Source organism: Prinia subflava, chromosome 12 (assembly GCF_021018805.1).
Source record: "Prinia subflava isolate CZ2003 ecotype Zambia chromosome 12, Cam_Psub_1.2, whole genome shotgun sequence".
NCBI lineage: Eukaryota > Metazoa > Chordata > Aves > Passeriformes > Cisticolidae > Prinia > Prinia subflava.
The window spans coordinates 8,779,817-8,806,224 of record NC_086258.1 but is presented as its reverse complement, the minus strand read 5'-3'; the positions used below and the strand labels follow the sequence as shown (position 1 = coordinate 8,806,224).

The window sequence follows — 26,408 nt, the reverse complement described above, 5'->3', positions numbered from 1 at the left end:
AAGAAGCAGAAATGAGCCTTGAGCATTTCCAGCTTGCTGCAGACATCCCTGGGTGCCAGGCCCCTGAGGAAACTGCACCCAGAGAGGAGATGCCAGGGCACAGAGGAGGCTGGCACGAGGCAGAGCTCTGCCACAGCATCAGCTGCTGTGCTTGAGATTGCTGAGTTCCAAAGCCTTCCCAGGCTCTCTGCAGAGTCATTCTGCTCCGAGGTAAAGGGCAGGGTTTCAGGGGAGAGGAGCTGCCGGGTTGTGGATACAGGGGATACATGACATTAGCACAAAGGCATCAGGACAGTCCCCTCTGGCCTTGCCTAAAAAATCCCCAGCTCCCACTGCCAGCCCACAGGGCTCCATCTCATCAAACTCCCTACGAGCTTGGGAGCAAGGGCATTTTAAGGATCTCTTGCTATTTATTTAATGAAGCATTTTCAGTCAAGCTTGAAGGCTGAAGGAAGCGGATGAGCTCTGTCGCTTTGTTTGCCTCCTCTGAGGCCCAGAGGAGCATTAATGAAAAGGAAATTCAGGGACATCACAGACACAGGATGTATAAATATGCACAAAGCAAAGGCCAGATCCTCAGGTGTGCCCACGAGGGGATGGGATTGGTGAGAATCACTGAGGTCTTGATGTTTTCAATGCTGTACCAGCAGAGAGGGGTGGGCAATAGGGTGGGGAGAGAAGGGTCAGAGCCCACTGGCTGTGTCCAAGCCCAGCTCCTGGGAAGGGCTTGCATCCAGCTCTATGGGCCAGCAGGAATCTCAGCCACCCCCAAAATGGGCAGCCAAGCTCTCCTGAGCCCCTCTGAGCTCAGCAGTTGTGGCTGGTTCAGGAGTGCCTGCACGCAGCTGAATTATTCAGAGGAGCTCGTTACTCAGAGCTTTTCCTGAATGTCTGTGCTCCAAGAGGTTTTTAAAAGAGACAATCACAGTCAGCAAAACAACCCTGCAGTCTCAGATGATCCTCTTTATTTCAGGTATGAATAATATTCCTGGCTGTGAGTCTCTATTACAGGTTATCTGCAGATTGTAATAACCTTTTTGTGCTTCTACTTTGGAGATAAAATAATGGTTCCTCACTGAGTCCTTCCCTCTGATCAGAGGAGTTTTGTTGCCTTAGGACCAGTCTCAGTAGAAGGAAGGATTATAAAAGCCCTTGAAAACTGTAATTTCTTTCCAGGTCCTGAAAAAGCAGCTGTGTGGCACAGCAGTTTTATTTAGACCTGTTCAATCTTTCAGCAGCGTGGAGGGTTCTGCTCCCCAAGCACAGACATTGAACCTTGTTCTTAATTTGTTGTTTTAACTGAAGGAATAGCTGAGCACTCCTGCTGAAACCCATCCCTGCTCCCTCCCCACTCTCCTGCGTGGCTCTGAGCTGCTCTGAGGAGGATGTTGTTGCAACTGGTGTAATTATGCTTTATGAACACCCCAAAGCAAAGGCAAACATTCCTGCTTCAGGCAGGCCGTGTGTGGCCCCAATTTGCACACCCTCAGACCCTCCAGGGGCATTTTTATTATTCCCTTTTCCTTTCACAAAGCCAGCTCCTCTCTCACCCATCTTCACACTGCTGTCGTTCAGACCCCTGTGCTCACAGCTCAGTGACACATTAGAGACCTCCAGCCATCGTTCCTTCCCCAGGAGGGGTGGGTGAAGGTGATTTTGTCACCTCCACTTTCCAAACTGGCATGAGGCAGCACCAACAGGGATGTTCCACAGAAAAACAGCCCTGGCTAAGGCTGCACATCATCCCCTCCCTTCCAGCTCTGTGTGCCTGGGGAAGAGCTGGATCCAAGCTGAGATATCCCCCCTGTGAGCTCTCATCTCCTGCACACAAAGGAAACTACATCACTTGGGGGGAAATCATGGGGATTTCCTTTTTAAAAAGGTGCAAATTTCCTCCAAGTTCATCTCCATGTAAATTCGTGGCTGTGAAACTGATGTAAGTCAAGACAAAGTTTCTCCAGTTTTGCTGTGTGGGTCTTTTTCAGTCTGGTTTAAACCCAGAACTTCCTTGCAGGCTGTGTTTAGAGGAATTTAGGAAATGGAATGCAGGACAAGAGCAAGGTGCTTTTGGAACCTGCCAGCTCGCAAAAAAAAAGAGTGCCAAGTGTGGTGATTAATCACAAGTGTTGCTAGAAAGAGAAGACAATTCCAGTGCCAGTTCTGTAGTGATTTCAGCTGGGGTCTGTCGGCTTGGGAGCCTGGATTGCAGAGCTCTTCTTGCACACAAACCCCAGCAGAGGCCCCCAGCAATCCATTCCACGAGCTGCAGGAGAGCTGCTGTGCTAATTAAGATAAATCTTTGTGTTTTGGAGGGAGTGCCTGGCTCTGGTGTGTCTGAAGACACGGAGGCAGCAGAGGGATGTTTCTATATCTTGGCAATTCTTAAATGGTTGGCAAAATTTACTGTTGACTTCTGTCTTGCTTTCTTGAACTTTCTGTGCCTTCCTGCTCTCAAAGCTGTCTCTTCCAAGTGGAAGGAAATATGGCAACACTTGGAGCTCTTTCTTCTTGTGTTGTGATAGCTTTGGGTGCCCATTTACATAAAAAATGTTAACAACTGCTCGAGAAGTCTTAAGGATCCTGTAATTCTATTGCTTCGAGCTGTGATTCTGCCTCTGTGTAAGTGAAGATGCAGAAACACTCAGGAACTGGGAAGAACAAGATTTTGAGCTTTAAGATTGCAGAAACAAGAGATGTTGGAGGTGCAGGGGTGAGTAAGGCCAAAGGAAAATGAACCCTGGATTGCCTTTGCTGGATTCTGGCCCGGCTGTGTTGTACCCTGCCCTGTTCTTCAGGATCCACTCCTCCTTTTTTCCATTCTGCAGCAGCCCTTTTAATGTCTAAAGGTTCCAGCTCCACTTCTTGATCTTATCTGCACTGAACAAATCAATTCTCATGCCTTTCTCTGGTAGGTCACACTTGTCACGTTCATCTGGAGCCTCTCTAATTGCTCCAGCTCCTTCCCAACACATGACACAACGTGCACACAGTTCACCAGAGGAATTAGTGGCATTTCTGAAGTACTGGGCTTTCTTTCTTTCTGTATTACAATTTTCCTGTTTCATTGCAGCTGAGCAATGGATCTGAGTTGTGGCTGAGGTCCAAGTCCTTGCAGGGAGCTTCTTGGCATGAACATGTAGGGTTAACCAAACCCAACCCACAGCAAAGCAATCGAATTATTTCATCTAATGAATTCCAATCTATTGTGACCTATTTGCCACTTGTACAAGAGGAGAGAGAAGCCGAGTTTGTCAGATGATAAATTATCCATTGCAAATTCATGAGTTTGAAGGCCAGAGGGGGCCATTACGCTCATCTCAGCCTGACCTCCTGCACAATCCAGCCCCTGGAATTTGACCCAGCAATTCCTGTGTCGTTAGTGGGGGTGACCCGCGTGCCCAGAGCTCTGTGGAACACCACAGCTCTGGCTGGAGCCCAAACTGGAAGCTGGCCTCCTCCCTCCGTTCCCCTGCTCTCCCTTCCAGCATTGTTTCTCTGAAGGGCAATTCCTCTCTCTTCCCACACTCGCTGAATGCCAGCCCAGAGCTGGGGCCCAGCTCAGCATCCCCAGTGCCTGCGGCTGAGGAAGGGCTGCAGCTGCACGGGCTGGGTTTCATCTTGTCCTTGTCTGGAAGAGGGGGAGGCCAAAAGTGCCAAAATCTCTCAGGGCTGAGCAGTCCCACATTTCCACGGCTTGTGAAAAGCTGCTTTGCACCAGGTTGTTTGCTGCTGTCAGTGAAACCACAAACCTGGGTAAAAACTGGCTGATGTGAGGCACAGTGTTCCAGCTTGGTCCTTCCAGTGGGCATCTGTGGCTGATTACTCAGGGGGATTTCCTTTTTTTGGGATAATAAGGCACCCAGGACAGCACCACACCTCTGTGGGTGAGGAGACAGCTCTCAGTAGGATGGTTTCAGCTTTCTCTGCTGTGCTTTATCTACGGAATTGAGGCTGTTCCTAAGCTGAGACACAGACACAGGTTTGTTTATGGGGCTTTGTTTCGAATTTAAAAGCCCAATCAATTAGCTCTTGGGAAACAGGCTTTTGTGGTTTGCTAGTGGGGTGTTATTGATGATGTTCTTTTCTGAGCAGGATCTGGGTTTACTCCTGAGAGGGGTTTTGAGCAGGTCCCCAGGGTGAAAGAGGCAGTAAATAGGCACGGCTCTGAATTCCCACCAACCACAGCATTCTGTGTGTGCAGAGCAAGCTGCTGGAACCCGGGGAAAGCAACAGTTTGTAGCTGTGCTTGTTTGGGAGTGGGTCTGTGATGATAATGACGTTTAATTTGCTGTTGCTGGGTACATGGCCCTAACTTTCAGCCAGGTTTCTGCTGAGTGACCAACGCCCTGACTTTTCCAGGAGCATCTCAAGCCTTGGAGAGCAGAGGGAGCTGGATGCAGTGTTTGAAGGTGAACTGCATCCTCCTCTAGGTGTGGAAATAAATATTTAAGGCCCCAAGTTTCAACAGGACGTAGTTAGCTGAAAGAAGCTGTTGTGGGCTGGAGGGAAAATCCCTTTTCCTGGGAGATTCCTCGCTACCAAAGAGAGCAGCCAGACTTTGCCTCGTGGCTGTGGCACAGCACAGCAAGTGCAGCCCTGCCAGGTCCTGCCAGGTCCTGCCAGGTCCTGCCAGGTCCCAGCTGCTCGTGCTGGCTGCCTCCAGGTGCAGACACTTTCGAAGACAAAAGGGCTTGGGCCAAACCAAAACCAAGACTCATTATCCAACAGCTCCACCTGGGCAGAACTCAGCGAGGCTCCCTCGGCGGTGCCGTGCAGGTGCGGTGCCCGTACCTGGGGCTCTCCCAGGTGAGCGCTGGAGCTGTCCCCGGGGGGATGTCACCGTGGGGGTGGATGAATGTCACCGTGGGGATGTCCCTGAGGGGACAGAGGGGGCTCTGCCGCTCGGGGGATGCCGTGCCCGGGGCCGCGCTGCCCGTCCCGCGGCGGGACCCGCCGTGCCGGGCGGGCGGGACGCAGGCAGGCCGGGTGACATCAGCCGGAGGAGGGGCCTGCCCGCGAGTTTCTTTGCTCGGTGCATCACTTCCCGGCGCTGCCATACTCCGCTGCCCGCTCCCCGCCGCGGGGCCGGCGCCCATGGCGAGCCCGCCCGGCGGGGACAGCCCCGGCTCCGCCGCCCGCCGCTTCTACTGCAGGTGAGCGGGGAGAGCCCGGAGCGGGGCCGGGCAGCGAGCCCGAGGAGCCCCGGGGACACCCGGACCGTGGGGACAGCCCGGGGACAGCCCGGCCCCGAGCCCCGGGAGCGCGGCGGAGGGACCGGGGAGGCAGCGCTCGGGCACGGGGAGCCGGGCACGGGTGGGGATCCAGGCGGGATCCAGCCGGGCACGGGTGGGGATCCAGGCGGGATCCAGCCGGGCACGGGTGGGGATCCAGGCGGGATCCAGCCGGGCACGGGTGGGGATCCAGGCGGGAGCCGGGCACGGGTGGGGATCCAGCCGGGATCCAGACGGGCACGAGTGGGGATCCAGCCCGAGAGGAGCCGGTCGCGGGTGGGGATCCAGCCGGGATCCAGGCGGGAGCCGGGCACGGGTGGGGATCCAGGCGGGCACGGGTGGGGATCCAGCCCGAGAGGAGCCGGTCGCGGGTGGGGATCCAGGCGGGAGCCGGGCACGGGTGGGGATCCAGCCGGGATCCAGCCCGAGCGGAGCCGGGGGGACGCGGCGCTCCCTCCGTGGGCGGTGGGAGCTGCGCTGCCCCGGTGGGTCCTGGGCACCGGGCTGGATCAGCGGCTCCTGTGCTGGGCACGGCGATGCTCGGAGCTCCCCGCGGCTCGGCGTTCGCATGGGAGGCTCCTGCTGGCACTGCAGAGACTTCGGGGCTCAGCTTTAAAACTGGGCGCTACAGAAATTCACGCAGTGCTAGGGGAAAAAAAATGCTCCAGGCTGTTTGGCGTTCATGGCAATGCCCATTCTCTTCATTTAGATCAAAACTGGAAAAGACTAAACCCAAAAAAGACAAACCAAAAGATTAAATGAGTGACTCTGAGGCCTTACAGCGTGGTTCCTGCTGTTCTCTCTCCATCACTGTGTTCTGTCTCTCCTCTGGCAGCCTGAAGTGGAGGCGATGCAGTGGCTGGACTAGAGGGCCAAAAAAGCCCAAGAATGCTTGAAGTGTATGGGATCAGTAGCTTTTCTTCAATTTTCTTTGCATGCTCTGCACTAATTAGCACGGCAGCTAGTGGGTTGTCTGCTTTAATGAGTGTTGGTTTATTAGGGAGGGCAGCAGGTGTTTTCTCGGTTATGTTGTATTGTAGAGCAACTCCAGGGAAAAAGGAGGCAGCAGAGTTAATATCATTACTCTGGGGGAGAAACCTGCTGGATTTTAACCAGACTTGGGCTTCTTCTTTTTTTTTCTTTGTTTTTCTTGGCAACTTTTTGGGGACTAGATTTTGGTCACTTCTGCAAAGGAAATTTTAGCAGGAGACTGCTTATCCCAAAAGTGTGCCTGCACATGGACACTGCTCCCAGCTGCTGGGAAGGGTTTTCTTGTGGCTTATCTGGGTGGTTCTGGCAGGGCATGAGGGTTTGAAAAGTCTCAGCTGTGCCTTTCTAGGCCTTGAAAGCAGATGCTGGTGCAGCCTCTGTCCGCACTGCTCTGCCAGATAAGTGGTAACTTGGTTTCTTCCTTAATTTCACTTTTATTGCAGGGCAGAAAGGAGGGTGAATTCAGAATTCAGTGCCTCTGTCTGGTGTGATGGGTGGAACCTGAGGTGACTGGGCAGCAAAGCCACAGTAACTGGTACTAAAAGCTTAATATGTGAGGTTTTCTCCTTGCCTGGGAGCATTAATTGAGGTGTAAGAACTGCAGAAGGCACTGTGCAGGCAGGGAGTGCCAGACCCCTGAGCTGGGGGGCTGGGGGAGGTATTTTCCTTCTAGGAAACGGGGCCGGGTGGGGAGGAACATGCCAAAAATGAAAGTGTTTATTCATTTTATTACATCCTTTAGTGGTTCCCTAAATTCAAGCCCTCCTAAACAAAGGCATGTGCTCTGTTGTGCTGGCAGAAAATAAGCCATGTGCTGACTGGGCCAAACATCTCTATTTACAGAGACTGGAGTCAAAACTTTTGCTACAGCAGTCACACACCACAAACCAGGGTGTTTCTGCCCCGTGCAGCTCTGTGTGGCTGCATTTGCTCACCTTCCTGATGCCTTTCTCAGAATTGTGGAGTTTCAGGGAGGAAAGTTGGAAGTCCAGGGCTTTGGAATTTGTGATTCTGCAGGGCTGGTGGATGTGTGGGGTCAGCTCCCGGTGTCGGGTCCCTGCTGGGGCTGGTTGGAATTGTCCAGTTCTGTGATTGTGCTGCTCAAATTTGAGCTGGCTGAGTTCTGTGTGAGCCTGAGTCACTGCTTTGCCTTTTGTGGGGTTTTGGGCTGGTGTTAATTCAGCTGTGTGAAACCTCTGAGGACTTGCTGAACAGAATAGAGAAATTTTAGGGCAGAATTGTGAAATACCTGCTGGCAGCAGGTGTCCTGCTCCTCTCCACTGCTGCAGGTCTCTAACTTGCCTTTTTGTTCTGGCTGGCTGATTTTGGAGACATAGGAAGCACCAAATCCATCAAATGGTTCCCCTGGACTGTGGTGGCGACAAATCCATGCTGGGGACAAGTCCAGCATTGTCCAGAGAGCCCCCCTGGATGTGGCCCCTTGCTTTTAAAAGGCCACTCTGGAGATTTCTGGCTCTGGGAGGGAGACATGGACATGTCCTGGGGAAACCCTCACTGTACTGCACTGACACTGTGGAGATGCTATTGATCTCACACAGAAAGAACATTAGATAATGCTGCAATCAGTCCAGAAACGCATTAATCTGGCCTGAGAACTCAGATAAAAGCACACCTTGCTCCTCCCTTTCCCTTGCCCTGCTCTCTGTTCTCCTGCAGTCTCTGTTTTCCAGAGCACTCCAGGCTTTTGTGATGTTTACAAACTTCCCTTGATTGTGTCACAAACAGTCCCCATCTCACTCATTAGTGTCACCAGGGCGAGGACATGACCTGAATGTGCATCGGGCAATTAGAGAGTGCTCTGAGCACCACAGAGCTCGGGAGAGGAGGCTCCTTCCTCCTGTTCTGACGGGATAACTGGGATGGAGAAATTGCTGGTCTGTGGGCATGGAAGGCAGCAAGAGAGGGCACAACTCAGCCTGGTGGTTGAGGCAGAGTAAAATGGGGTTTGCAGAGCAAATTGGGGAGAAAATCCACTTTTGGGGTGAACCTCTGTCTGGAACAGTTCATGTTTGTTCTGTGTGTACCCAAGGGGTAACAATACCATGGAATACTTTGGTGTTTTCCCTAGTTCCTGTAAACTCGCACAACTTTTGAATCTGGACTTTATATAAGGCTGACAGCTATTTTCTTTTCAAGAGGTGGTATTTAATTGTATCTGCCTGAGGTGAAAATTAGCACCAGCAGCAGTGCTGGGTTTGGAAAAGTGCAATCAGCTTCCTCTGTGGGATTGGGAGAGGGCTCAGGTGCACTACCAGAAACCTGGGAATGACCATTTGGGCTCTGTTTACTCCACAGATTCAACTTGAAATTGCTTATTGCATTTCTGAATGCTGGTTCAGAGGTTTCTGAACGATTCTGATTTTTCTTCTGTTGGCAGTTTCCACCGGGCAGAAGGACGTGTAAAACGGGACAAACATTTCTAAAATAGCTGTGCTGCATAATGGCTGGCCTGAGCAAAAATTATATGCTATCTTAGCAGGCAGGGTTGGCTTTGTTGACATCTGTCTGGGGATGTTTTGGATTTCTCACTTGTACTTTCAGCACTGGTGAGTCGTGTGGTCATCCCAAAGTGGAGCAAGCAGGAATTGAGTGTCCACCTCAGCAGGGAGAGGAGGGATCCTTCTGGGCAGACCTGGGACTCGGTGCTTTGCAGGTTTCCCCAGGATTTTGGGCGTCCTTTTTGATTTTTCTGTGTTTTTCCTGGTGGGATGTGGGCAGAGAAGCTCTGTCTCTGGTCTCTCATGGGACAGGGCTGTGCTTTTTGCCTGGCACAGGTCCTGCTTTGCCTCCTCCCTGCCGGTGCTGCTGCCACACAAACTCTTCTTGTCCTCCGGGCGTTAATTGCACACCTAAATGAGGTGAGGTGTTGCTCTGCCCTCTCCCTGTGCTGACTTGCACTGGTTCTGCTGGTTGTGCCTCTCCTGGGGTGAGAGCAATCCCTCGGGATGCTTCACCCCCAAATCCTGAGCCTTGTGCCAAGCAGACAGCAGAGAGAACGCTGTGCCTCGGCCGCGTGTTTGTGGTTATTCCACATTTGCCTCTGAGTCAGCTGAAGTCAGATCAGTTTGGGACTCGGCTGTGGCCTGAGGACACCCCTCAAAGGCAGATTCCTGCCAGATAAATGTTGATAATCGAGATAAATGTTGATAATCTCACCAGAGCTGGCTCTGGAAGCAGCAGTGACCCTTCCCAGCTGGAATGCTGCTGTGAGGAGGGAGCTGTGCCACCCACAGCTCCATGCCCAGCTGCTTTTTGCTACCTGTTGCATTGGTCACTGGATGCTCCTCTCCTGGAAAAGTGTCCCCAGGAGCTCGTGGCCAGCAGGAGAGGAGGGACACTGGAAGGAGTTCCTGTAAGCAGGAGATTTGTGTTTGGTGACTGGGTGCAGCAGTTTTTGTTCACTCCATGGGTGGTGGGTCCTGTTCTGGCTCCAGGTCCTGTCAGAGCTCTGGTTGATACCACAGCATGAGCTGCTTATGCTGCAGGAAAATCCTGTGTGTGCTTAATTTCTGTTTTCCTGGAGGATGTGGCCAATTAGGGATCTGCTGCCCCTTATTTTCAAAGTTAGGGGAAGCAGTGCCTGTTACACCAGAGGATGAAAACGTGTTATGAAAGCTGAGGAATTGATTTGTTATAGAAGAGTGATTTTTAAAATCCTTTTTGGCTCTTCCTCTCTTGAGCCAAATGCAGCTGGACCATGACCACTCTGGTGACTGGGGACAGGAACAGGCAGCACAGCTCCCTTGGCATTCCCCTCCTCCAGCTCAGTGATCAGTGTCCCAGACATTGGATTTTTTCCTGTTATTTTACATAAACCACAGGGGAAAGCCTTGCCTTGGTAGTGCCTTGAGGATGAGCAAGGAGCAGAAAGAACGGCTTAAAATTGGGAATGCTGGTAAAAGTTTGGGGAATCAGGTTCACTCCTCGCTGATCCAGGCCTCAGGATGGAGGGAGCGTCTTGCAAGGCAGATGGGAGGGGATTTTTCGTGGGCTGGCAGTGATAGAATGGCTTGGTTTGTTAAAGGAAGCTCACCAGGATGGAAGATCCTGCCTGGATTCAGCCCTCTGGAGTTTGTGTGTGTGTTCCTGGTGGAGCAGGAGGTGTCCAGGTGTGCCCTGAGGGGTGACATTGCCACCTCTGCTGCTCTGTGCTTGGAGCTGCAGCCAGGGCAGTGCTGGGGTGGGACAGGGGTCCCTGCAGGGCCACCCTGCTGCCACCTGCCTCAGGTGGCTCTGGGCTGAGCCTGGCCTGTGTCCTGGATCCAGGGACTTCCCAGATGTGGCTCCCTCCATCTGAGCTGTTTTAGGACATCCCCAGCTCACAATTTTGTCACTGCTCTCTTCAGTCTGAGCTCCCCACAGAGCAAATGCTGCTCTGTCTCAAGCCTCATCTCCCAGCTCTCATGTTCCTGTTTTCCCCTCTGTGCTCTCTTCCCTCCTCTCCAGCAGATCAGACTTTCTGCTGCTGGAGAACATAACCTGTATTTTTGTTGTGGTATGTTGATTTCTTGCTGCCTCATGTTTTTGCACTCGATGTCCAGACTTGCTTGAAGAACAGGTTTGAACTCTGCAGGTTTTACACTGCAAGAAGCCACAGGCAGCAAGTTTGTGAAAGTGGAGAGGTGGATTTTACTGAACTCTTGATGCTGTTCTGCTTGAGAAGTGATTTTTGTCTCCAGATTGCTCTCAGGTGCTGTGTCCCATCCCTCCCATCCCAGCCCTGCTCTCTGTGCTCCTTTGATCAGCCAGCCCAGAATTCCAGAATTCCACTTCCCTTTGGAAAATCCTTTGCCAGCCAAAGCCATGAAACCCAAATTCCTCCTGGTCTGAGTATCCCAACCACAAAGTGGGGCTGTGGAATTCTGGGCCTGGGCTATTTATATTGTCAGTGGGAAAGCTTCTCATTGACCGAGCTGCTCCCTCCCTAAAGATATTTTAATTAAATGTTATTTGACGGATCTGACTTTCTAATTGGCTTAGATTTAACTGATACAAATGTGATTTTTTTTTTCTACTGGAAACTGAAGAGAGTAGGAATAATTTTGTTGGAAGGCTGTTTGCATTCAGAGCCACGTCCATCTGTTGTTTAATGTAATAAGCTGATAGAGTGAAATTAAAAAAAAAAGCCAGAAAAAACCCCAACACCAAAAAGTCAACATCCCTGCCAGTGCTTGGTGAGGAGAAGGTGAAAGGGACAGGCTGCCTCAGCTTTGAGCTCTCTAAACAATGCCCAGCAATGTTATGCAACTGCCTAGGGAAGGAAGTGAAAAATTATCATTACAGTGCAGTTTCAAGGGCAATATTAAATGAGCAATTTGCAGCACAGCTCTGTGCTTAAGTGACTTAACTCACTTCTCCTGAGATAAAATTAACAGGGCTGGTTAAGGACAATAGCCTTGACCTCTGTCCCCTTTAGGAGAGAGGCTCTTTCTAGAACTGAATCTGAGGCATGGGACTGGGAGCCTTCAAAGGGGGGAGCCAAACCCAACCCAGAGTAAAGGGCTCGAAGTTCCTGAGGGGTCCCTGTCCCACTGAAGCCTGGAAAACGGGGGACAAGCATCTGCTGAAGCACTCATTGAGATCTGTTCCTTGTTTCAGTGGAAGGATAAGACCTTCTGCAAGGCCCTGGACACTGGAGCAGCAACAAACCCCTGAAGTAATGATTTGGAAAGCAGTGCTGCTGTCTGTTCAGTACCTTCAGGCTAGGAGTAAATAGCTTAAAAATCTATTCCCAGTTTACTTTCAGCAAGAGGATTTTGCCCGAGGATGCCAGGCACTGGAACCACAGGCGTTTGTGACTCTGAGATTAGACAGGATCTGTCTAAAGAGGCTTCACCTTCTGCTGTGAATCAGTGGCTCTGTGCAGCTGCCACCCCTGGAGGGATTTTTGAAAGAGGAATATTGGATTGTCTTGGCTCCCCTCAAGCTTTTCTGTTCCACTTTGCTCTTACACCCTCTGGAGCAGCCAGAGGGGCTTCTCCCTGGGAGTTAAGGGCTAATGCAAGAGAAACACCAAGAAAAAGGACTTAAATGGGGAAAACACTAATAACATGGCTCAGTGTAAGAGCTGTTTCATGTTCCACCTGGGAGCGGATGTTTTGTCTTGGAAGCTGCTTTTAAAAATGCATGGGCAGGGCTGGGAGCTGTCAGTTCTGTCTGCAGCTGGCTCTGAGCTGCACAGGGTGACTGCTGGAGGCAGCTCTGAGCACCCAGGGGTGCCAGGGCTCCTCTCCTGCCCTGGGGTCCTGCTCTGTCCCCCTCACACCCTCTGCCTGCCAGGGAGCAGAGCTGGCTCCTGAGAAAGGGAGCCTTGTCCTGGGTGCTGTGGATGCAGGTCCAGCTGCTGATCTATGATGGGATTTGGGACAGATTCCTTGATTTGCAGCCTCTCCCTGGGAGGATTGCAGGAGAGTCAGCCCAAGGAGATCAGCTTTGCCACAGGGCAGCACAAATAATTGAGAGTTGTGCTGAGCTCCCCAGGGGAAGCCCCACTCTCCTGCTGGCACAGTGTCCATGTGTGTGCTGGAGTTTCTCCGTGCCTGGATTAACAGAGCTGCACAAATGTGTATTTACAGGTGGAACAAAGGGGATTCCCAGTTCTGCTTGCAGGACTTTCCTGATGCTCCTGTGGTTTTGCAGAGCACTGGGCTGTATTTGCTCTGGGGGGTGTCACAGCAGGTGCCATTGGAGTGGTCACCTGTACCTGGTGGTACCTCCCTGGGCACTTTGGTGTGAATTGTTGCATTTTCCTGTGCTCTGGAACACCTTCAGCCCAAATTAGTTGCTGTGGGACAAGTTTGTTCTGTAATCCATGCTGCAGAGTTGAGGTGGCTCTTTGTGCCCTCCATCTGTGGAGGATCCTTTCATGCCTGAGGAGAGCTGGGAAGTGCTATTAATACTCATCTCTCTTGGGCTATTTGTTAATTACTGTTATTCATGGTTTGTGTGATGGTGCTGAGTGGATCCTGGCAGGGCTGCATCCATTCCAGCGTTTCAGAGTGTGTGGTAAACACCAGTATTTTACTGCAGCTTTTCTGGGAAATACTGTTCCTGTTCTCAAGGCTGGGAAATTGTATCGCCTTCAGGGTGAAGCAGAATAGGAGTGGTAAAACTGGGACCTGAACGTCCTGACTCCCACTCCTTTCCTTCAGCACTTCCTCACCCACGTCAGAGTGAGGGTAATTGTGCTAATTGTGAATTGGAGACCTTGGCTTCGTCCTTTGCTGGGCCCTGCTGGGCAGTGCAGCGCTGGTACCACACAAAGTTACAGCGGCTCTGCTGCTCCAACAGGGAGCAGAAAGTTGTTCAGGAGGAATTTACGAGCTGGTGAATTAAATACCAGGCTCTGCCTTGCAAATGTGTGGGAACCCTGCAAACCACAGGAGAAGGAGCAGACCTGGGCTCTGGTCACTGTGAAGGACTGGCTTGAAGAAAGCAGAACAGCCCTGAGTGCTCAGGCACCTGTGACTCCATGAGTTCCCTGTCTCTCAGGCTTTGAGAAGAGAACAGTTAATTTAAAAATGGAGAAAGGGACACGGAGCAATGTTCCCTGTCAAAAAATCCTGCAGGTTAAATTGTGTGAGTGAGTGGAGCTGCCCTGCCTTGGGGTGGTTGTCTTTTGGGGTATGGTGAGAGATGGAGAGAGAAAAGCACAAAGCTGTGGTGACAGCCAGGCAGGATTTGGGATGGGCAGGAGCTGCCAGGGCTTTGGGGAGGGTCCTGTCCTCACTGTCCTTGTGCACTCACCAAATCCCAGCTGGTGCTGCAGCAGCACCAACCCCTTTTTTTAGCAGCTGTCTGCAGAGATTTGTATGGAGGAAATGCTCTGGGGATTGGATCTTGCTGCAAAACACAGAGGCCATCAGATTCAGCTTGTTTATCAGCCAAGCCTCCTGCAGCATGAAGGCAGGAATACAAACCACCAGCGACTACCAAATGAAAATATTGAGCTTCCTAAGCCACGGGTGTTCCTATTTTTCCCCTGACAAACAAGCCCTTGTGATTTCCAGCTTGGGAAGCCCACGGGCCAACATCTCCTGGTGCTTGAGTGGAGACTTAGAGCCATCAAAGCAGCTGAATGTCCTGGAATTGTGATACTCCACGTGTACCTCCAGGCATTTCCTGGCCTCTGAGTTCAGCTGAGTGTCTGAGCTCCCGCACGGGTCTAAATAATAAAACATATGAGTTCACTGCGATGTGCCCAGAATTTTAAGGCTGCAGCCCTTGGCCAGCTCTTGTATGAATTTCTTCCATCAGGGCAGTGATCCAGGAAACGACGAGCACGAACTGCTGGGTTGGTGGAAGGTTTGGTGCCTTCCTGGGCAGAGGCAGGGGAGAAAGGAAAGCTGCTGGTTTCTGTGTGCTCATCCCTTCCGTGTGCCCTGTGGCAGGGCAGGCAGGGAGAGCTCCAGCAGGCACCACGGGCTCTGAGGAGATCTTGGTCCATGAGGAGCTTCTGCAGAGTGCTCAGGTGTGTGAGGAGTTAATCGTGAACTGACTGAAAATACTCACATTTTCCTCTGCTGTTCTGAAGAAAAGAAAATCTCACTCTGCTTTAATTAAACCATCCTTTGGCACCAGTGATTTTGGCAGAAAGTTGTCACCAGCTGTGCCAGTGAGTGACCACTCTGCAGAGAGGGGACCGGCAGCGGGTCTGGCACGTAAGGATGAAGAGTGAGCAAAGAAAAATGCTTTGTTCCCTGCACTGAGCAAAGTGATCCTCCCGTGGTGGAAATCCCTTCCTGAATGGGTGAGGTTCCCCCGGTGTGACTCAGGAATTCTCCTCAGGTTTTCTGGGGGCTCCAGCTCTGCTTTGTGGAGCTCCAAGCCCACGTGCTGTGAGCAGATCTCACCTGGCCAGGGCAGCTGTGTGAGCAGCAGCTTGGGAAGGGGAGGGAAGGCAGGAGATGCTTGGCAGACCTGTCTCCAGACAGAACTGAGTCATTTGTCGAGGCTGACGCTCTGGGAGCTGCCTGCCTGAGGCTGGCATGGCTCAGGCAGGAGAGTGAGAACGCAGCCATCCAGATACACACAGAGGAGAGAAAAGTAACAGCCCCCGACATGTGACTGCAATGGAAATTAAAAAAAAAACCCGTCCCCAATTAAAGCCATGTGTGTTGGTGGATGGAACTGCTCCTGAAAGGTTGGTGGAGGCTGTTTGTGCAGCACAAACGCAGCCTCTGTGGAATGCCCTGGATTAGAAGAGGCAGGCTCCTCCAGCACACGAAATCCCTGTGGAAGCAGAGCTGTTCCTGCATGGCAGCAGCTCCCCCAGCCCACCACCCTTAGGGGTTAAGGTAAGAGCTGTCTCTTCCTCCCTGTCCCTGCTCCTGAAGTACATTTTCCGTGCAGCCTGGGGCTGTGCCATGTGTTTTTTTCACTGCTGGATGATGATGATGTCTCTGTGCAGGAGCAGAGATTTTCTTTTTCTGCAGACATACATAATTCAGTTGTCAGGATAAATGGGCTCGCTGGATTTGGGCTTGTGTGTAAGGCTCATTCTGAATTCTCCCTTCTCTCGCCAGTGTGAGGCAGGAGGGGAGCAGGGAATTCTCCCAGAGCTCCAGAGCAGCAGCCTGTGGTCTGTAAACTCACTGCAATTCCTGTGAGGCTGCAAGAAGGATCTAAATTAAACTCAAAACAGGCCTGTGAGAGGAGAATTCTTGCTGTATTTGGGAAGACTTATCAAGAAAAATGATCGTACAAATTCCTCTTGTGGAAAAACAGGACCAGAGCCCACTTCACACGTAAAGGATGTGATCTACATGAAAAACTCCTCTCAAAATACACATCTGCTGCTGTTTACACCTCTGATGGAACTGCACTAATGCCACGGTGTCAGAGCCAAACTGATGTGGTGTGTGGGGAGGAGCAGGACTTGCCTTGATCCGCACAGCAGCGTTTCCAGCGTGGACATTTCCCACGGAGCCATTCTGGGACAGAAGCGCTAAAAATCAGCAGAGATGCGGTGGAGGGCTCAGTCCCACGCTGCTGTGGAAGCAGGGAAAGGAGGATGCTGGAGGGTTCCCTGCAGAGGCAGCAGACACCCAGCACAGTGCCAGACAGCGGGGCTGCTGGAGGAGGAGCGAGCGGAATTCGCGCCTTGCGCGGTGTCGCTGTAGGACACGAAAAAAGGATGAGAGACTCCAAATATTTCAGAAGGCAAAAGGCATAAAAAACATTTAATTGTCTAATTTTATAAGGTGTTCTGGTACAGACTTGACACGATGAGTGAACAGGACTGACACCTCCCCAGTCCCATTGAAACGGCCAAAATGTTTTTATCTGAGAGCCAGAAAGCAACACGCCACCTGGAGAAGATCGTTTTGGGAGAGGATGGTTGTTCTGCCAAGATTGTTTTGGGAAGAAGCTTTCCTAAGAAACTTTTCCCTTGGGAAAGGAATTAGCAGCTACCAGCAGGCTAAAATCTCTAAAGCCCAAAAATACCAGGTCCGTGCAGTGCTCCGGGAATCCCACCACGCTCCGGTCTGGGGGCTTGCACATTCCTGGGATGCACAGATTTGTCCCCCGTGCTCTGGAGCACCCTGAGGTACTTCTGCTGCTGGTCTGCTGGGTTTGGGTTTGCACTGAGGAGCTGGAGGAACAGTTTTAGGGGTGCTGGTGAGGGTCGCAGTGGACACCTGGCGGATATTTGAGCCTCTTCCCTTGTTTTTCAGACAGATGCGGAATTATCTTTACAGAATCCAGAGGGATGCCCTGTGGCTGTGTAACAGCCAGGGAGAAGGGCAGTGTCGAGTGTGAGCTCTTGTTCTGTTGGCCTTTTAAACCCATGAGTAGCTCTGGGCTGATTCCTGATTTTTGGCACCCCTGGAATTTTCAGGGAGAGCGCAGCAATGCTTTGAACAGCCCTCTGAGCAGGAGACAGCTGCAGAAAAACAATGTGAAATCGGTGCAATCTGCTGTGCTGCAGCTCTGCCAACAACAATCCGTCCTGGTGGCTGGCAGAATCTGTCCTCCAGCCCTGGCAGAAGCTCTGCCCACGTGCCCTGTGTGACCCGGGAGAGCCACCTCTGTGAATCCCTCTGCTTTGGGCACTCAGGGCTGTAATCACTGAGGGAAGAACTATCACAGGCTCTCCCTGGTGTGCTCTGGCTGGATTCCACCCTCCTCACAGCCTTTACCAGATGATGATTTGAAAAAGAAGTTGCTGCATGTTTGGATTTGCTGGATTTGTCTGGTTCTTGCTGTTTGCTCTTCAGTGAGTTCTGCAGGAGGTGCAGGGCCAGGTTTGTGCTGGCTCTGTCACTGAGGTCCCATCCAAACCCCCTTCAGGTGCGAGTGCTGGTGCTGCAGAGCATCCTTGGTGAGCTGGGGTCACTGAGCACCTCAAAGCCTGCATGGTTATGAGTTTTCTGATGGATCCCAAGGCTCCTCTCCCTTGGACTGAAACCCTTGGCTTGGGGCTGGCGGAAGCAGATGAGACAGGAAGGGAGCTGAACCAAATTGGCTGGAGGTGCTGTGGAGTCAGTGGAAAAAGCTGTGGTGTGAACTTGCTCGTGGTTTCCTTTTCTGCTGCATCACGATGACGATCCTGTCACCATGCCCTGGGCACGGGCTGTGGCTTGCAGGGGCTGTGGGCAGGAAGGAGGCAGCACGTGGGGAGTGTGTGCAGCCTCCAGGAGGTTTGGGATGAGAGGGGACATAACCTGGGACAGGCAGAGGTGGCTCCTTTGGCTTTGCTGATGTTTCTGGGGCTTGGCAGCACCTTTTCCATGCACTTTTTCCTGCTGCAAGCCCGTGCTCCAAGGCAGGAGCAGCTGAGAGGGGAAGGAGAAGTGGGGGCTGCAGCTGGAGGGGCTTCCAGGCAGCTTGAATGGAGAATAAGCTGGGGCCTGTGGGAAAACAAGCCTGGCTTTCACTGGAGAAGGTTGTGCAGGAAAGGAAACCTCACGCAGCCTGTGCAGCTGCCCAGAACAACTGGGACCATTGTGCTGGTGGCACTGGTGGAGCTGAGCTTGGCCCTGGCAGCAGCTGGGGGTGGCAGGACCTGGGGGAGGAGCTGGGGGAGCTGTGATGCTTTCAGTCAAAGCTGTCTTGGCCGTGTTGGAGTTTCACTGGGATCCCTGAGGACTCATCCCTGCTCCCATCCCAGGACAGCATCCAGGGACCTGGCTGAGCCCCCACTCTCTGGGGACAATTTTAGAGAGGATATGTCTGTACATCTCTCATTTATGGCTCTTCTGAATTCAGAAAGAACCCTCCCAAACCAGGATTTGCCAATTTTCAGTATTAAGTTTGACCTGAGTGAGCTCCTCTGTGCTGGTGGGTAATAGAAGCTGAATGGCATAAATAAAATAGGTAACAAGTGAATTGATTGTTTTCATTGTGTGGCTGTTGATAAGGCAATCACTGTTTTTTCCTGATGTACATGGTAATTGTAACCTGCTGGATTCTGCAGCATGTTTGTTTAAATCACAGCATATATTTTAGTGAGAGTGGGAGATGTGTTGACCCAATTGCCAGAGTAAGTTTGTAATGAAAAGCCTCTCAGCCTGCACGTCCTCTGCTGCTCTCTGGCTTCTGGAAGTGACTGAAGGAAATAGCACTTCACTGCTGCTGAAATCATCCCCAGAGTGCTGTTTAATGGCAGCCTGATGGATTAACCTCATTAAAGGTGCTAGTGTCGTACAAGAAAGCAAAATACTCCTGGAAAACTCAGGAAGCTTCCTTCCTTGTGCTGAGTTCGTTCCAAGCCTCCTCTGTGACAAACCAGAAATGTCTAAAAGCCCTGTTTTAACCCTGATTCAGGTGCTGGTTTGCCTGGTGCTCTGCAGGGCACATTTCAGGGCTCAGGTGCTGCAGGAATGAGACAAACTGCTGGGTTTTGTGTTTTTGGGAAGGAAGGAGCATCCTCAGGCATCAGCATCATGACTCCACTTGTGTTTGCCAAGCTGGTGCTCCTGGCCTCTACATTTATTTCTCTTTTTCTCAGAGGGCTGCTGGTGGTTGGGTTTATTCCCTGCTAATGAGCTGTGCAAAGAAATTGTGTTCCAGGCTCATTTTGTTCTCAGTCTTCTTGAAAGTGAGTTCTCCTGCACAGTTCTCCTTCAGACAATTTGATCAGTTCATACACTTGGTGGATTCATAATATTTTTTTTTTCCATTTGGGAGTCAGAACATGTTTTAATGAATTAATTTTCAAACTGATATCTCCTTAATCATCACTGCCTCAGACCCTGCAAAGTATTTGCATCTTATAATTTAAGTGCTTTGAAACTGGCTATCAAGTGAAACTGTTAACCAGGCTGAGATGAAATTCACATTTGCACCTTAATCTCATCTGAGCATTTTCAAGTGCTGGAAGTTAATTACATCCATGGTAGTCCTTTGATACTTGAGTAATTCTGGAGCACAATGACTTAAATTTGTGCTCACTGCCTGTTAGAAATTTCACTCCTCAGCTGACACGGAAAAATTTCCTTGTGCTGTCTGCTCTTCCCGTGGCTCCAGCTGGATTTGTGGGCAGGATTTGGGTTCAAGTGTGTCATTTACTGAGAGCCCAAACCTTCCAGGGGTGGGTCAGGTGTGTGCAGGTCAAGGGTATCTCCAGCTGCTGGAGTTGGGGCTTTTCTTTGGGCATCCTCAGTGGTTTTTGGCTTTGTGCTGAGCTGTGTGAGCATCCCTGGATGGAAGGGGCTGCACCTCACTCCTGATGGAGCAGGAATTCCTGCCCTTGGCCCTTGTTGGGAGAGCCTGGGTTCCTTTCCCTCCTCTGCAGCAGACTCACAGCAAGCCATGATGTGCCCACAGAGCCTCAGCTGCCTTTTTGACAAATGGAAGAACTGCTGCCCTTGCACCTCTGCAAAATATTTTGGAGTCCTTAGGTTGAAGTTGCTGCACCTACAGACTCAGATTTATAAGCTGCTTCATAAAATGCTCTGAAAACAGCAAATAACTCCCATCTGCCCTCTGCTCTGCCACCCCCACGGATCAAAGGCACAGGGGTTGTGTAAGCAGGGGGATGCTGGGTGACTTTTGCTTTCCAGCAGGCAATGGGGAGTTTGAATTTGGGTTTCTGACAATGACGCAGCTTGCTGGAGCCATTCCCTGTGAAATGGGGTCTTATTCAGCACTGCTAATAAGAGGGTAAAGGCAGCTAAATACAGCTGTCCTCCTCAGTGTCATTTGGGATTTATTAGCAAATATGCAGCGGAATTGAAGCCCTTGTAAGTACTCTGCAGCTAATGGTAGCTAGCAATTAGCTGAAATGACTACTGTGCAGCACTGATGCTGCATCACTGAGGGGACAGGAAATCTGGAGCCAGCAGCTTCCAGAACTCCCTGGAGTTTTTTCTGTTTCATGCCCTTAGCAAAAGACTGTGGTGAAAATCTCTGGGTGTGGGTAATCCCCGGAGCTGCAGCTTGAACAAACACCTCCCCAGCAGCAGTAAATGTGTGTGGATATTCTCATTTTCAGCTCAGGGGTCACTGAAAGGACTCACTGCAGTGCTGCTGCCAGTGGAAGTGTGTGGAGTGGGAACCTCCTCCCTTCCAGATGTGCAGGGATGTGGCCCAGATGCTTGGATCCAGTTCAGAAATCGGGGAGGACTTGGTGCAGCATTTCATCTCTGAGCTTTTCCTCTCCAAAACTCAACAGGAGGTTTTGTTTCCTTCCCCTCACTGAGGAGGTGAGGTGTAGGTCAGGGTGTCCCAGGGGCTCTGTCCTTTGCCTGGAGGGGAACCAGCTCCTGTGTGTTGCCTTCCAGCTTCCAAAAGTACTTTGAATCAGGCTGATTTCATGTATATCTTGATTTGTTTGTGTCTGAGACACAAACCTGCCTGTCAGGAGGGGATTGGTGCTGGGGGTGTGACTGGGTGGGCAGTGAGGGGCTGCGCAGAGATCTGCATTTGGGGTGAGATAATTCTCATTATTCTCGAGTATTCTCATTATTCTCCTGCCGGGTTGCTGCTGGGGGTGTTGATGGAGAGGAGCAGAGTGGATAAGAGGGTCTGAGTTATGGATTGGTGCGGTGCCATGGCGAGGAGATGGCATTTAAGGGCAGGAAGCTGAAATCACCTCTATTTAGGAGTGAACAATTGGATTTTCTTAAAGATTGGAGCTCATTTGGGACCAAATGAGAGAGAGAGGCAGGTGTGGATGCGGTGGACTTGCCTGGGGCAGAGTAAACAGGGAAAACTGCTCAAAACCCCTTGGGAGAGTGCCCCAGGCAGAGAAGAGCAGTGGCCTGAGGCTAAATGGGGGTGAATTCACTGTGAATAAACTCGGGCTGTGCCTCAGGAGGATCTGGAAGCTTTCTTTAGGTAGAGAAGGAAAGGAAAATATTGGGACCACTCCCCATCCCCAGGGGTCTGAAGCACCTGGTGGTGCAGAGCCATCAGCTCAGGTCCAGGAAAGAAAATGAAATTGCTGAAGGAGAATAATTCCCAGCCTGATTGACTGGCAGCACGCCTTAAAGAAAGTAATTATTTAAATGCACATTTAGTTCGTTAAGCCATTGAATATGCATTTACACTGAGCACCTGGTAAATCTGCTCCTTTTTTGGTTCAGAAGAAATGTTTAATTGCCCGTCACCAGTGCTCTGAAATTAGATTTATTTTTTGTACAAAACCTAATCAGATTGCAAGTAAGACGCTAAAATCTGTTGCTTCACTAACTCATATCAATAGAAGTACTAAGGGGGATTTTTTTACTACTCTTGGTGGTTTTGATTGGGTTTTTTTCTGCCTTACCTTCTGTCTAAAAGCTTGGAGTTTTGATGGTCTGATGGGGAATGAGTTTTGCAATCGCCCCCACTAACATGAATCAAATATCTATAAATACCTTTTCCCTTTTCTCCCTTTTTTAAAGGCAGTTTCACCTTGCAGGCAGGAAAAGGTTCTCTTGCCCTGTGATATCTGCAATATTTAAGGCAGCAGACAGCTGACCCCAGGCTCTGTCTGGTGACAGGATAATTTTCTGTGTCCCCTGATGGATTTGTTGTCAGCAGTGACAGGCTGCTGTGAGCAAGGCAGCCCTGAGCAGGGTGTTGGGAGGTCTGAGTGTGTGGTTTTCCTGCTCTGGGATCTCTATCAGCCCCTAATTATAATTTCCTAATTATAGTGTTTGACAGCAGTCGTGGTGATCGTTGATAATGGCACTGGTGGCACCTTTGCTGTTCCTGTTATTTCTCACTTGACAGTGTCCCCAGCACTCCTGGGACTCTCTGCCTCCTCCAAACTGCTGGAAACATTTGATATGTAAGAATCTGTGTGTTTCACCTTTTCCAAAGGCACATTTTTGCTGGGGAGCTCTTTGAACGAGCTTGCAGCAGGCAAAAAGGCAATCTGTGCTCCAGCTCCTCATTAGCTGCTGCCTGACAGTGATGGGTGACCCTGGGAATTCTTGTTCAAGGCTGCTCCTCCCGTTTTTCTCAGCTCTTTCTGCCTTCACATCAGTTATCCTTTAAAGAAGAGCTTGAGGAGGAGGGAGGGAGGCCCTGCCCATGTTGGATTGGGAAGAGGTTTCCTCCTGCCTGTCACTGCACAGGGGAGGGTCGCCCTTTTCTGCTTGTGAGTGTGAGAAGCAGCATCCACCCCTGGACTGGAGACTGGCAGGTGTCACATTGATGGGGACCAAGGCATCTGCCACCCCCTCGTCCCCCTGGCACAGCTCTGGGCAGATTGCTGAGTGCATTTGTGGCCAAACACTGCATTTAAATGTGGCCTCAGCCCCACTGCTTCCTTCTGCCAGTTCAGAAGGAAGGCACAGACAGCAGAAGAAGAGGCAGGGGAGGGCTTGGACCTTGTTGTCATTGCCTTTTTTCCCTTTACTGCTCTGTCAGGGTGGTTCAGGTTTGTCCTTTCAGTTCTGTTTTATGAGTGGTTGAGCTGTGGGCTTTGGAGGCTTTTAGAAGTGGAATTTTAGTGTGTTCGAGATTGTTCCTTGACCTTTAGTTGATTCTTCTGCCCTTGGCATTGTGTTCCTGAGTGTTTTTGAGCCTGAAGTGACTGAACTGTGTGCACAGGGGCTTCCCAAAGGCAGCTCTGAAGGGCAGGTGGGGTTTTACAAGTGAATTGTGTTTTTGTTGATGGCTGCAATCCTTGTTTGATGTCCAGGGCAGCGAAGGCTGGGCAGAGCAGGATGCAGGGAAAAGCCTCCTGTCCCTTCCCCCTGTGTGCTCAGGTCCCAGGCCCAGCAGTGACACTAATTAGATAAGTCAGATACTCTGCAGAGCAGCCTGTGCAAGGACAAACAGATTTTAATTAAGGGCTGTGTGCACTGGAAGGTCATGGCACTGGCCAGTTGCTATGGGGACACCAGGACAGCACCCACAGAGGGTGAGTGTGGCACAAAGAGGGCTCTGGGGCACAGGATTCACCTTGGGTATGGCAGATGTGATCCCACCCTTGCAGTGTATACACGAGTTTTGTTTGCTGCAGGAATGGGAACCTTCACTTCAAGCTCTTAAAATCACCCCAGAAGTTCCATGTGAGCAGGACAGCAATGCCATGAATTTGGGAAATCAGTCTTCACACCAGTTCTTTGGACTGTTTACAGCTGGTGGACTCAGTTTCTCAAAGACAGCCTGGATATTGGAAAGTTTGGGTTGAAATTTGAGCTTAAGTTAGTTTGCTTTTGTCTCTGCCACCTTCTAACTGGACTCCAGCGTTAACTCCAGTGGTGGTGACTCATTCCTGCATTTCAGGGCCTCTCAGGATTCATCCCCACTAAGCTGCCTGAAGTTAATCCTGCTGATTTGAGTACAAGATGTTGCCTTCTTTCAGTCCCAAAGCTCCTTTTGGCTGTTTGGGATGTATCAGCAGAGACTTGTCAATACCTGATGATGATGCAGGACCTGCAAACCATGGATGTACCTTGGGACTGATGAAATTTTGGTGGGATCCCCAAGCAGAAACTCATTAATTTTCGTGTGGTCTAGCAAGAGGATCAGCAGAGAGAAGTTAAATGTTTTTAATGTTTTTATTCCTGCTATCAAACAGAAGCAGTTTTGTTGCATAAATAAAATAGCCACTCAAATGTGGGCTTTGCTTTGGAATGAAGTGTTTGTGTGGGAGTTTGAGGAGGGAGCTCACAGGAGCTGCTTCACAACCCCCTCCTCCCTCTTGTTACCTGGTGGCTTCAGGGACAAATGAACAGAGAGGCAGAAGAGGTCACAGGTGTGTTTGGAGAGAGAGTTTAAAACCAGATCTTACGTTATTTTTCTTTTATTTGGCCAGTCCTTGTGGTTGTCCTGCTTTGCAGGATGCCAAGAGTTGGGTGTTTGGAGCCAACCGAGCAGGGAGATTGCCAGGGAAATGGGCTTGGATTTCAGGCTGTGCATGGACTGCTCATGGAGGAGCTGCCTTTGTTTCCTGGCAGCTGAGCAAGCACCGTTCTGTCTGTGTGTAGGGAAAACCTGTCAGGGTTGGTGTTTGCTCCTTGCATCTCCCTGTGCCCCTTGTTGCCAGTGTGGGATGACAGGAGATGTGGGAGCACAGGCCTGGAGCAGCAGGAGCTGTGTCCTGGAGCAGTGCTCTGTGCCCTGGAGCAGTGCTCTGTGTCCTGGAGCAGCAGGAGCAGTGCTCTGTGCCCTGGAGCAGTGCTCTGTGTCCTGGAGCAGCAGGAGCAGTGCTCTGTGCCCTGGAGCAGTGCTCTGTGCCCTGGAGCAGAGCTCTGTGTCCTGGAGCAGTGCTCTGTGTCCTGGAGCAGTGCTCTGTGTCCTGGAGCAGTGCTCTGTGTCCTGGAGCAGTGCTCTGTGTCCTGGAGCAGCAGGAGCTGTGTCCTGGAGCAGCAGTGCTCTGTGTCCTGGAGCAGCAGTGCTCTGTGTCCTGGGGCAGCAGTGCTCTGTGTCCTGGAGCAGTGCTCTGTGTCCTGGAGCAGTGCTCTGTGTCCTGGAGCAGTAGGAGCTGTGTCCTGGAGCAGTGCTCTGTGTCCTGGAGCAGTGCTCTGTGTCCTGGAGCAGTGCTCTGTGTCCTGGAGCAGCAGGAGCAGTGCTCTGTGCCCTGGAGCAGTGCTCTGTGTCCTGGAGCAGTGCTCTGTGCCCTGGAGCAGTGCTCTGTGTCCTGGAGCAGCAGGAGCAGTGCTCTGTGTCCTGGAGCAGCAGGAGCAGTGCTCTGTGCCCTGGAGCAGCAGGAGCAGTGCTCTGTGCCCTGGAGCAGCAGGAGCAGTGCTCTGTGCCCTGGAGCAGCAGGAGCAGTGCTCTGTGTCCTGGGGCAGTGCTCTGTGCCCTGGAGCAGTGCTCTGTGCCCTGGAGCAGTGCTCTGTGTCCTGGTGTGTGCAGGGCAGGTTGTCCTCAGCCTGCAGAGCCCCTGGTTGCAGGGCTGGGGCTCCTGGGTGCCTTTGGGGAAGATCTTCCAGGGCTCAGCAGGAATCTGGGCGAGTCGTGCTCTTGGGCTGGGTACCACAAACCTCCTCCAAGTGCTGCGAACAGACTGGAAACCACCTCTGGGCATTTATCACCTTCTGACAGACCCTTGCTGTTCTGCCTCTGGACAGGGGAGCTCTGGTTTTTTCTCAGCAGATATCCACCTTTGACCCAGATAGTTTTGACTTTTCCTGCTCGATTTATTTTTAAAAGAGCAAAGAGAAGCATCAGGCTAGAGGAGCAGGAACATGTTGTGTCCATCCCCCTTGGGAAGGGGCTGGCTTTGCAGCAGGCAGGACATTCCCAGTGGAAATTTGGGAGCCCCTTTGGAGAATTTGGGATGGGCATGGTCTAACAGGGACAGCTGTGATGTAGAGGGGAGCACTCAGAGGGAAATGTTTTCCTTCTCTTGAGGCACTGTCACTGCTCACAGTGCTCTCTCTGACAGCATGGGGCTGTGCCACTGCCAGAGGTGTCAGAAAATGCACAGAGGAAAGCTGGCCTGGAGGCCAGTGTGCTGTGGAAAAAGTGACAGCAGGAGAGTTAATGAAAAGCAGACACCGAGAGCTGGGAGCTGCTCAGCCAAGAAAATCTGCACAGGCCAGGGTTTTCTCTGGTATCCAGCAAAAACCTGTTACAATTTGGCTTCTCCCCTGTCTGTTACCCCAGGGAAAATGGTTCAGATATAAATACCTGGGTATGTGGCTGCTGCAGCACCTGGAAGGAAAGCAGGTGTTACTGCTGTGATGATTCCATGTCTTGCAGCCAGGAGCCCTGAGCTTCTTGTCCAGATTCCTGCTGGGAACCTGGGGGCTGCCTTTGGCTGCTTGCAGATGTGGT

At 51.4% G+C, this 26,408-nt stretch overlaps 1 protein-coding gene across 1 annotated transcript in view; it reads left to right on the top strand.

Moving 5' to 3' along the window:
- The first annotated feature begins 5,015 nt into the window (after positions 1 to 5,015).
- GPSM1 (G protein signaling modulator 1) overlaps positions 5,016 to 26,408 on the top strand; it is a 68,525-nt gene continuing 47,132 nt past the window's right edge. Inside the window, exon 1 of the mRNA XM_063408903.1 lies at positions 5,016 to 5,153. Within this exon, the coding sequence (XP_063264973.1) occupies positions 5,095 to 5,153 (59 nt within the window). The 5' untranslated portion in view covers positions 5,016 to 5,094. The remainder of the gene's footprint in view (positions 5,154 to 26,408) is intronic.